General features: G+C 48.6%; 3 protein-coding genes across 3 annotated transcripts; all 3 read right to left on the bottom strand.

Annotated features, from left to right (window-relative positions):
• Positions 1 to 3,831: 3,831 nt before the first annotated feature.
• LOC139469173 (uncharacterized) lies at positions 3,832 to 4,921 on the bottom strand. The gene is made up of 2 exons (XM_071251309.1): positions 4,434 to 4,921; positions 3,832 to 4,336 (listed from the first exon to the last, which is right to left on the bottom strand). The coding sequence occupies exons 1-2, from the start codon at positions 4,919 to 4,921 to the stop codon at positions 3,832 to 3,834; spliced, it is 993 nt and encodes a 330-aa protein (XP_071107410.1).
• Positions 4,922 to 5,066: 145 nt separating this feature from the next.
• LOC139467565 (uncharacterized) lies at positions 5,067 to 7,303 on the bottom strand. The gene is made up of 3 exons (XM_071249103.1): positions 6,614 to 7,303; positions 5,981 to 6,367; positions 5,067 to 5,246 (listed from the first exon to the last, which is right to left on the bottom strand). Exons 1-3 carry the CDS (start codon positions 7,301 to 7,303, stop codon positions 5,067 to 5,069), a joined length of 1,257 nt encoding a protein of 418 aa, XP_071105204.1.
• Positions 7,303 to 9,621, bottom strand: LOC139467566 (uncharacterized). The gene has a single exon (XM_071249104.1). It carries the CDS (start codon positions 9,619 to 9,621, stop codon positions 7,303 to 7,305), a length of 2,319 nt encoding a protein of 772 aa, XP_071105205.1.
• Between the last annotated feature and the right edge of the window lie 1,910 nt (positions 9,622 to 11,531).

Consider the following 11,531-nt stretch of genomic DNA (forward strand, 5'->3'; position numbering starts at 1 on the left):
TGTTTTGTTTTCTGGAAAAAGTGTTGTCAATTAACTACGATCGGCTTTTGACGGATACAGCCGAAGTTATTCCGCTACATTTGACCGAGTTGTCCATAGCGGCTGTGCACGTATTCCGCTAACGACGGCTGTCAAATCCGATAGTGTTTCTTTTCGTTCGCATAATAAATGCATTTGGTTCCAATACAGAAGCTATGCTACCAATACGCCTTCATTTGAAACCCATTCAACACTTTTATTCAGATAGGCCTGATATTGCTTGTGAGTGAGTGAGTTGAAAAAAAAAGAAGAGTGAGTTGGGTTTAACGCCGCTCTTAACAATATTCCAGTTATATCGCGTCATATAGGTGAAATATTAGTGATTGTAGCGTAAAACAACAAACACAAAACTCTTATTCAACAAAATCTTTAAATCTATAAAGCTTTTTATTTATGAGGAATTGGGAACATGAAGATTTCGTGCTTGTATCAATGCAATTCTTTGCAAACTGAGGGGTTAAAGAAAGAATACGGAGTTTGTATTTATTCTAATTTAAAACTGAATTGACTTTTGTTATATTTGATTATGTCAATTTAACCATCACTCATTCCAACAACAGTTTGTAAAACGTAATCTGTAGGCTGTTTTTTTTTTTGGGGGGGGGGGGGGGGGGGGGGGGTATAAAAATAGATTGAACCCGAGAGACGAATACTGGGTCAAGAACTCCTAGTTGTTCACTCACCGGGGGTTCCGATTCACTATCAATGTAGTATGAAGGTAACGGAACACGCCGTCGGACCAGACTGAAATGGAAATCGTCAATTCGCGGACCACGAAACCACACCAGTCTCCACTCAGCATGTGTTCTGCTAACTTCCCTTTCACACAAACTGCATTACTCTTACGATAGCATGACTGAACTGGTTCATTGGTGAATTAAAACTCAAGTCTTGCGTTTGAATATTCTTCTTCCTTTATATCATTGTTTTTCTTCTAAAAATGGATTTGGCAAAGAAAAGAAAACATCGCAAATGACTACGCGGTTATGATCAAAGGGAGGTAATCGTGTAAATACAACAGTTAACTCCCTTGTCTTAACTCCTCTTAACTCAAGCTCCTTCCCAGCGCGTGACACCTTCGTTACACTCTCGTATAGACAGCTCCGCGAACGGACTGTCGCTGTGAGGAGCTTGAACTCCTCTCAGTGTCTCGCTTAAAACGTCACACCCTGTCGTCAACCAAAGGGAGATGACCACGTTCAACAAATCAAGTGCTATGTCCCTTATCACAAAGGTAGTTAAGTCTGTTTAGGAAATGATAAATAGGATTCATAGTTACTTTCCTTTGACCGTCAACGGTACGGCTCCTCCGATCCAAGTAGTTGTCTCGATCTAACATCTTGGTAACGGAATAAGCCGGGTGGACCCGAATGAAACTGAAATCTTCAGTGCGCGGCCCATGAAACCACAATCATTTCCACTCAGTATATATTCCGCTCACTACAAAACACAGGGATGAGTGCATGAAACTGTTGATTGAGTTGTCTCCCTTTGACCTCCCTTTGTCTCCCTTTGACCTTTACCCCCAACAAGCGCATTCCTAGCGCGCCACACCTTCGTGCCATAAAGGCTGAAGGTCTTATGAGGTAGTACAGAAATCTACCCTACCGCGCAGTATAAACAATGGGTGACGCCAACTCCTGTTGTGAAACCGGTTCAACGTTCACATTGTCTGAAAGAATTTCTTTGCTGAGAGGAACCACCTCCCACTCAATATAGATTATTTAACACAAATAACTATGGATCCCATGCAAAGTTATGAGTAAGTGAAAACGATCAAAACGAAAATCAACTATGAGTTCCTGAATGCAGAACTGCAATTATCCCAGAAACCGGCCTGCATGTATTGAATCGAATCGTCCTAGACCCTTGACCTTAGATCTCAAATCTTAATGTAAATGGTGTAAACTTAATTGCATTCATAATTCAAGCAAGCATCAGCAGTGACAATTATCCATGTATACTGTGTGGAAATATACCCCAGTCGTTCAAACTAGTATTTAGATATTTAAACCAAACACATGGATCTGTTTGAGAAGGGGTTGGGGATTAGCTTGAAGGTTGGGGTGTGGGGGTGGTCTTGAAAGCTTAGCATGGACGTTGGGCTAATATGATTCTACAGTTTACAGTGACTGTGTGAGAATCAAGGTTCCGTTTTGGAATTGTTAACGTATAAATGTTCCAAGTCGCCACAATTATCATCAACTCAAGGGGATGAAGACAGAATTAAATGGCTCTATACGAGAGAGAGAGGAATGTAACAATTATGAGCTGTGACATGCCTTATCTATGGCGGATTGTTCTCAAGGGACTCTTAGATAAAGTAAAACTTGCATGAATGGCTTAGAAATGTGATTGTTGAATATCTATATATGCATCTAAAATACATCACGATACATCCAATGGGACAGTTTGGTGTTTCGTAATTTATATTCATACAATCAATAGTAGTAAGGCACATCAGTGCCGAACCCCCTCAGGATTCTGGAACCGCCCCAGGATTATAGAACCAAGATGGCGGCACATCCGTTTCCGGTCACGTGACCTGCTTCCGTGCTTCTTGGGACACCAAACGTCTGTATTTTTCGTTCACTTCTCCATCAGGACAAAACACACACAAGTATTCGCAGGGGACTTTGGCGTGCTTCAGATGTTCTTTCCAGGGTTGGTCTGTGGCTTCCCATTGGCGGAGTGCCACACCGCAGCAATAACAGGTCACACAGTCACCTTGTCCTGGATAGAAATAGCCAGCCATGGCCATGTCATACGGGGTCTGGGTCATCTGTTTAGGCCACGTTTTAAAAGACCTCAGACGTTCTTGAAATGAATCATAGTGAGGATGAGAAGGATGACACAGGGTGTAAGAAGGAAAAGGTCCCTCCAGAATGTCACTGAGTCGCCATGTGTCGTCCCTAAAGAGGGGACGTTTTCTCGCTTCTTGTTCTCTCGCCTTTCAGACACCCACTCGGAATCGGTGACGACATCTCGGGAGGATGACATGGCATTCATAGAACGTCTTGGCTCCATGATGACGGTGACTTCACTGAAAGAAGGTCTGAGGGTTTGCCTGCTTTTATGAAACTCTCCACCCTACTCCCTTCAATGGAAGGTCATGACCTTAGCTTCCACCTCCTCCACCTCCTCCACCTCATCACGTGACGTCATCCTGTGTTTGGGTTGACGGACACACGGCATGATCCATGACATGATCCATGACATGACATGGTACATGGGGAGGGGTGTGGGGATCGATGCGTACTGGAATGACTGACACCAGGCAGCTGATCTTTCAAGCATGGCCTTTCTCTTTTATCTATTTTTATTTTACACTTGGGTGTGCACTGACATGACAGATGCACAGACAGACAGACAGACAGACAGACAGACAGACAGACAGACGGACAGACAACGTAAACCACATCTCAACTCAACCTCTACCCTCGGTTCGGCACTCTATTGGAGTTGAGATCAATCAAGACACAAAGAGTCAGTTCAATCAATCACTGTTTAATCATGAAAAAAACAATCACAACCAGATACAAAGGAAATACGAAAAGTCAATGGAGGAGGGAGTGCTTTGCATGTCCCTACAACAACCACAACAACAACAATAACTCGACAACGTTTTCCTCTTCCATCTTCAAGCCCATAAGAGGTGGTCCTCCCTCAAACATATGAGAGGTCCATCCGTTCAACACGTACAGTCTATGGCCTCCCTGAAACAGACATGACACTTCACTTGATCACGGTTGCAGCTTACGTGTTGTAAAGTTCTTCGAGTGAAGAGGAGGATCACCATAAGATGTGATCCTCAGCAGATGTGATAGGCATGTCATCATGTGTCATTATGCTGTCATAGGTCAACATACTACAAGTACAGTCTATGAGCTCCAGACCACAGACATGACACATCACTTGCCCGCTGTTGCAACTGATGTATCTTAGCATGTTGTTGTGTCGGCAAATACGACATTCGCGTCGTAGGGGAGTGAGTTGAGCTTCTCCATAAGGATCCAGGTCAACGTTGTCATCAACATCATCATCATCGTTGCAAACCATGGGCGTACCTGAGGAGTAGACATGAACATCTTCCGGGGATGCTGGTGACCAAGAAGCCTCAAGCAGGGGGAGCGTGTCCAGATCCATGGAAGGGAGAGTGGCCAGCTTGAGCGCTTCATGATCATCACGGTCACCCGTCGCCATCGTCACAGGGGCATTCGGTGAATAGGTGGGCTCCCGAGGGGTTTGTTCCCACCACTGTTCTAGTACGGACTGGGCTGAACTGACATCAGGGGTCCTGTCAATCATAGGACAGAGTCCATTCATTATAGGAATAGGTCATGAATATGAATCACATCAAAAATGACTGAGACAAAGAAGAGCAGGGTACTTACAGCTGTTCTTGAGGAGAGATCTTCAGAGATAATTTCTTCCGTGATCGTCTTTTTGCAGGCGTTGCAGGTTTCAAAAAGGATGTCCCCATCGTTTCGATGTCTGTTGTCGCTGCAGCCGTTGTTGCTGTTGCTGCTGTGGTGGTGGGGATTGGCGCTGTGGTGGTGGTGGTGGTGGGTGTTGCTGCTGCTGTGGGGACCACAACAGCTGTGGGTTTGCTTGTCTTTTTCTTCTGGATCTTCTTTATTGTCTTCTTCGATGTGCCTTTCTCGGGTTCAGTCAGCTTCCTCATCTTTGAACGTATCTGTTCGCACATCAGGTTGTCGCCCTTCGCACGTAACTTGGCGTACGCGTCGTCGGTCTTCATCTTTAAACACAGCAAGTCGTACACTTCACCCCACAGTTCAGCAGTCATGTCACCGTTCCCATCTCCACTGCTTCCTTGGCCACTCATGTCACTTCGTGTCTTGTCATTCAACCGTTTCGACATGATGTTGTCCGGATGTTCTGTTCGTTGTTGTTGTTGTTGTTTCTTTCCAAGTCTTCACAGAGGTGTGTCAACACTTGATGGTACTCTCTCCAAACACGTGTTTCTTCCAGATAAAACGCCAACAACCAACACAACGTGAGGAACATCAATCAGAGGGGCGATGTTGTTGCTTGGTCCATTCAGTGAAAAGTGATGACCGGAGAGCATCGGTGGTATTAAAAGCCACGGAGGTCCTGCTTTCTGATTGGCCCGTTCCGGTGTCTGGTCTGAGTCTCCATTTTTCCAAACTGGACCGACCCTTGTGTTTCTTTTCCATAGGGTTAGGCTTGTAGCGTGAGAGAGAAAGCACAACCTCGGTTCGACCAATCAGAGCTCACCATGGCTCGAGCACGGCCTCTGATTGGTCGACAACCCAGGCTTCGGATTGGTCAGATTTCGATCCATTTTTTTCTGTAGGGGTCCATGTCGATTCAGTTTCGAAAATTATAGAAAGTCGTCTCTGTACCCAAAGGGGAGCGTGTCTACAGGTAGGCCTGGTACGATAGTCTTTTTGGGTGGGGCGGGTCACGAGTGCGTTTTCGTGCTGAGGTCCTTTTCGAATGATCTGATGAGGGTAATCCAAACTGATTTTCTCCTCCTCCTCTTTCCCAGACCGTTGTCCCAGTATCAGTCCTTTCATGGTGTCAAAGTTGAGATGGCGTTGGTTTCGGTAATTCAAAGTGAACCCTCGCACTTTGCAGGTCGTGCGCGTTCCATCGGGTCTGGGGTTCATTAACTCATAGCCATAGTTTTTGGGGCCTCCTGACACAAACGTCTTGATGGTGTTTCCGTCCAGTTCATCCGTAAACTCACCCAACGAATGACCCAGCTCTGGATTCGCGTCATGGGGTCGATGAATGTAAATGACGCTGTCCGTGTCAAAGTACAAGACCCTGCGGTCCACCAGGGCAAGGGTCTCGCACAGCTTGAGACGTGCTTGGGCGGTGACCCAAGCAGCGATGGCGACATTGAAATGAGAATGAGGGGTTTGGAATTCTTTCTGCTGGGTATATAGGTCACTTCCACCATGTGTTCGTTGACAACGGTCACATCCTCGATGGTATTGCGTTCATCCCTCCACAAGGCAAAGTACTGTACAGGATCGTTCATATAGACGTTCTGACTGTAGTCTACCCGTTGCCCAAACTTGCCCCAGAGCGAATTCAGTTGCATCTTGGCAATCGTGCGACGTCCTGGATTTTTTTCGATGCGGTCCTTGTCCAACCGAATGCCTTCTTTGTCGTAGATCTCCTGGATGTAAGCGTCGTGATCCGTACATCCTTCGGGGTATCCGCTGGCTTCGAGCTTCTCCTTGAAATGTCGATAGATGTAAGTGTCAAAGAGTCCCACTTGCTGGGTGTCGGGGTCATGCTGTGCAAAGGTGTCAAAATGCCAAACGTCGTAGATCTGAAGCACCCGGTAGTCATACTTCTTCACGGCTTCCTGGAGTTCTACGGTGGCGTACGTCCCCACCCATGACCTCTCTTCGTCCGTGTGCTCGCAGGGGGAGTCTGACCGGGTATCGGCACACGTACGGCACAAAGGACAGAGCAGTTTGCCACCCGATCTGTAAGGCAGTAGCGGATGGTAGAGTCGTTTCGGGGGTAGGACACGGCATTGGATCAGACCTTTCAGTTCAAACAACGTGTCCACAGGGGGTTGATGGAGAAGGGTCGGGTGTCCTGTGGGAAACGCTCCGGTCTTACAAATGTAGGGATAAAGGGAACAAATATCGATGTACTTGATGGTTTCACCTTCTTGGGCTTCGTAGCATAATCGCGTGGCATTCGTACGTCCTCCATAGAAGGCGTCGCGAGGGTTGAGCAGTCCAGGGACGTGACTACAGTGGGGTCCCTGCAAGAAAGCACGTAGAGCGGAGTCCTCCCGTTGCATTTTCGTAAACTCGTGCTCCCACAGGGTGACGATCCGTTTCACCTCAGGGTGTTGACTCAAGAGACTCAAGCGGTAGTGGGTGTCGGTGTAACGGGCTCCCAACGACGTGCCCAGGACGGGATGCGGTTCTCCACGTCGGGTCTTGTGACAGACCTGGCACCCATGCCAGAAACAGCCCAGGAATTCGTAGATGGTGCCTGTCGCTGGATCGTACCCATCCACGCTGTACCGATGTTGGCCCTCTCCACAGGTGAACTCTTTTTCACCGCCATTCCTGGCGTGCTGGAGGTGCAGATGGGGGTCCCTTTCCATCAGATAGTGGAGCCAGTGCATACAGGCCTGGGAATAGTTTCTCTTGGGTTGGTAGCCTTGAGGTGGAAGAATGGCGATGGTATTGGGTTTCAGGTCGTGTTTTCGGAAGGATTTCATGGTGAACGCAGCAGCTGTCATCACTTCCACAAAGGGATCCATGCCCACCGAGTGGATGGCGTTCTGTCGGCGCATCCCCGTCTCAAAATGTCCACATCGCTCTGGCAGTAAGCTAAAAGTTCTTCTTGTAAGTCGAACAAGGCTCCTTCTTGCACTTTTTGGGTATGCCACTGGAGGAAGGCTGTGCATTCCGCGGGAGACATGCCATCGGGATCGTACGTGACGGCTGGTGGATAGGGACCTCTGTAGGTCTGATTGACTCTCGTATTGAAAAAGTGTGGAAAGTACCCTTTCTTCATTTCTTTCAACCCAAAGCTCTTGGGAAAGGCTTTCAGGGGGTAAGGGATGAAATTTAAGCTGTCTTCGAAACACAGCCGTCCCAGGGTCATCTGCAAAATTTGTTGGCCATGTCGAATCTTGGTGGGGAGTGTCACCAGGAGGGGGGACAGACCCTTCAGGATTAAGTGTAAATCATAGGATCGTGCATTGTGGGCCATCACATAAATGCGATCCTCCTTCGGGATTGTATGGCAGGAGGTGTTCTTGTTCTTTGGCTTCTTTGTTTTCTCCACTTCCATGACCTCTTCCACCTCTTCCACCTCTTCCACCTCCTCTGCCTCCTGCTGGGGTGATGCATGCCGTTGACGTTTGGAAGCGTACTTTCTTGAGGGGGTGCCATCCCGTTTTCTTTTTTTCCCCAGGTTGGCTGTTGTCCCCTTGCGTGTGCTGCCCTCCTCTTCCTCTGGGTTGGGCTTCTTCTTGGGTATTTCAGAAAACATGGTCAACCACACACACACATCATGTCGCGTGGTGGGCCCTCGAAACACGATCTCACGGCTGGGACCATACCCTTCTTCTCTCCATGGACAGTGTTCGCACAAGTTCTTGCTCACTTCACTGATGCATCGTCCACATCCTAGTTGCACCACGCACAAATTTGGAATGTGTTCCCTCGTGTCTTGCATGCATTCAAAATCGTAGAAGACGTATTGGACGTCGTCTTGTACGTGATGTTGTTCCTCTTCCCCCTCCTTCTCCGCTTCCTCTCCCCCCTCCCCCTCCCCCTCCTCCTCCTCCTCCTCCTCCTCGTTTTCTTCACGGAGAGGCGTCATGTAACAGCGATGGTCTGGGGTCATGGGTTCTCGGCACACCAAGAAGGGATGTTCTTCGTCGAAGCACTCGTGGTGAACCATGAGGGTCTCCAAGACGCGGACCAGCTGAAAACAGTTCGGGCACCTGTGAATCGATTGACAGGCGCTGGGTTTTCCCTCTGACGGTGACTGGAGATGTCGGGTGTAACACGTTGGATTGGGGAACCAACCTTGACATGTCAAGCAAGGGATCCCATGCTCTTCCTGGGGTCCGCAATAGCTAGAGTAGAAGCAGCGGTGACAGCGGTATTCCTTGGTGCAGGGATGTTTTTCGGGATGGTCGTAACGTTTGTCGCAGCGTTCGCAGTAATGGACAGAGCCATAAAAAGCGGACATGGAAGTGATGACATCGTAGTGCTGATCATGATGGTATAGATGCAGCACCCTGGCGTGGGGTGGAGCCTCATCACACTTGTACAACAGTCTCTGACCCACCTCTTGACTGTAGACTTTCAGTTGATAATGCAGGAGGGTCAAGGCCCGACCCACGCGTGCGAGGTCGTCCAGCCCCCGACAGGGACCTTCAGGCAGGCCAAGGCGTCGAAACAAGGCCCGTGCCCGTATGCCTTGAACGTCAACGCGATTCGTTCTCGTCAGTCTCATTCGCTGGGCGGTCCATGCTGGGGTCAGAGGGTGAGGTTTGTGGGCATAATGTTGTGCCACCACCAGGGCCCGTGCCAAACAGGATTGATCTTCGTTCTTGATCCGTACGATGCACTTTTTGCGTGTTAAAAAAGCTTCGAGTCCAATCACGTTTTTCAGCCGGGGAGCACCACTGCCCGATCCTAGCCTGTCGGGATCTGCGACGTGTACTAAAGTCACATCCATGGTGGAATCGATGTTCAGGTCTTTGTTGGACTGTTGGACTTTTTCCACGGCATGCAAAATATTTACCCCATGGAGATCTTCATAACGTCGAAAGGGAATCCGTATGGGAGTGTTCAAAGCGGGATGATCGATACCTAGACCAATACGATCTCCCTTCTGACCTGACATCTGTTCATAAAAGTCACCGATCACCCTGTCAAATAAAGCTGGCAGTTCCATGGGGACGCGTTCCGGTGGTACGGTGTCCAAGTAGTCTGGGTTGAAAGTCAAACGATAGGTATGATTAGCAGTTCTTAACCGTCTGGAGCGGGTGGTATCTTTCCTCTCCAAACGATAGGGCGTACTTTGGTTGCTCGTCATGATAGCGATGTGTGTCTGATGAACGCCTGTACTCTAAGAGGGTCTGAACGTCTGATGGATGGACAACCCTTCCCCAAAACAGGATCGAAATCGGACCAATCCGAAGCCTGGATTGTCGACCAATCAGAAGACAGCATCGACCAATCAGAAGACAGCACCCGACCCGAGTTGTGCTTTCTCTCCCATGGTAAAATCCATTTCCTATGGAAAAGAAACACAGGGGCCGGTCCGTTTTGCAGGCCAGGCACCGGAACGAACCAATCGGTGCGTTGCGTTTTGGACCAACCAGGAAGCAGCCAATTTCGATCCGGTTCTTCCCCCATAAAACAAGAGTGGATTCGAGTGGGCCAGTGTCACTTGTAAAATTGATGTGATAAAATCAAGAATGGCTGAAACAAAGAAGAGTGGTACGACGACGCGTGGCGAAGATGTGGGGATGGATAGTACAGATACTCGTGGATGTTGGAGTAAGAGTCATGCCGAGGAGGCGGTGTCACTGCTCAGTCAAACGCCATCGCACTATTATCTACGCTTTGAAAGAAGGCTCGCTTTGTTTGAGACGTGGCCCACGCAAATGTATCAGACTGCTGAAGAGATGGATCATGCGGGCTTTGTCTACACTCAGGGTGCCGATGGTGTGTGCTGTTTCCAATGTGGTGTGCGGCTGAGACAATGGGCACCCCACGACAATCCTTGGGCGGCACATCACAAGTGGTCCCCAGACTGCGATTACCTCAAGCTAACCGGGCTGGTGAAACACCAGAAGCAACTACAACTACACCATCTCTGCGAAGAGAAACAGAGGTACACGAATGACGTAGCAGAGCCGGCTGCCTAGGAGGGCGACGTTTCCCGTGTCCTGTGTTCCTGTTCAAGATTCCGTTCAAGTTCCCCGTTCAAGTTCCCGTTCCAGTTCCCGTTCAAGTTCCCGTTTGTCTACTGCTGTTGTTGTGGATGGTTCAGTCTGTTTCCGCTTCCTGTTTCCTACAAGCTTTTCTTTTTTGGACCCCACAAGTGGTGTCACGTAAGGCACCCTGATGACATACCCAGATGGTATACCCAGATGACAGCAAGTACCCCTTCGACGATCCTTGTCTTGTCATAAACTTGGACATGATGATTCTTCTTGGACAGCAGCAGAAAAGTTTTCTTCTTTCCCAAAACGGCCCTTTTTAGGGCCACCCATCTCACCCAAAAGACAACTTTCCTCCTTTGCTTTGCCAACCCCACCCCCAATTTGAAAACACACACAGGGCACGACGTTTGCATGGCAACAAACAAAGTACATGACGTTCACATCGCGACACGAAGTCCATGACGTGTGCAAACGTCACGCAGGTGTATCGATCTTTCTCTATTCATCTCAATACGACACTACTCAATACACACACAGGACACCACGTTTTGCCTGACCACACGCTATTCTATGCATCGTCTGTTTGAAGACATACACACAAACACACACATACACACACACACACACACACACGCGCACACATGACATTCCGATTGGCATGGGAGTGACACACACGTACATCACGTAGGCATTCCCACGTTCATGTCTACCTATGAAGGTCCACCTTCCTTTAGCATTCAGACGACCGTCTTCCTAAAAAAAAATACCAAGGCTACCCAAGAAGAAAAAAACCGGATCGAAATCGGACCAATCCGAAGCCTGGGTTATCGACCAATCAGAAGCCGCGCTCGGGCCATGGCGGGCTCTGATTGGCCGAACCGGGGTTGTGCTTTCTCTCCCATGGTAAAATCCATTTCCTATGGAAAAGAAACACAGGGGTCGGTCCGCTTTGGAAAACCGAGGTGCTGGCCAGGCACCGGAACGAGCCAATCGGGGCTGCGGCCTGGGGAACCAACCAAGAAGCAGGGTGTCAGTACCTCTCCTATAAAACAAC

Source organism: Haliotis cracherodii, unplaced genomic scaffold, assembly GCF_022045235.1.
Source record: "Haliotis cracherodii isolate W230 unplaced genomic scaffold, xgHalCrac1.p SCAF_2, whole genome shotgun sequence".
NCBI classification, from domain to species: domain Eukaryota; kingdom Metazoa; phylum Mollusca; class Gastropoda; order Lepetellida; family Haliotidae; genus Haliotis; species Haliotis cracherodii.

Bases quoted from the DNA above. Each gene is read 5' to 3' on its own strand.
- LOC139469173 (XM_071251309.1), bottom strand. From the start codon at position 4,921: ATGTCGAAACGGTTGAATGACAAGACACGAAGTGACATGAGTGGCCAA. The intron at 4,337-4,433 runs GTAAGTACCCTG...TATGATTGACAG, and splicing joins ATCTCTCCTCAAGAACAGCT to GACCCCTGATGTCAGTTCAG.
- LOC139467565 (XM_071249103.1), bottom strand. From the start codon at position 7,303: ATGACAGCTGCTGCGTTCACCATGAAATCCTTCCGAAAACACGACCTG. The intron at 6,368-6,613 runs GTGGACACGTTG...CGGGTGCTTCAG, and splicing joins CCCTTCTCCATCAACCCCCT to ATCTACGACGTTTGGCATTT. The intron at 5,247-5,980 runs GTGACCTATATA...TCACGCTACAAG, and splicing joins TCAACGAACACATGGTGGAA to CCTAACCCTATGGAAAAGAA.
- LOC139467566 (XM_071249104.1), bottom strand. From the start codon at position 9,621: ATGACGAGCAACCAAAGTACGCCCTATCGTTTGGAGAGGAAAGATACC.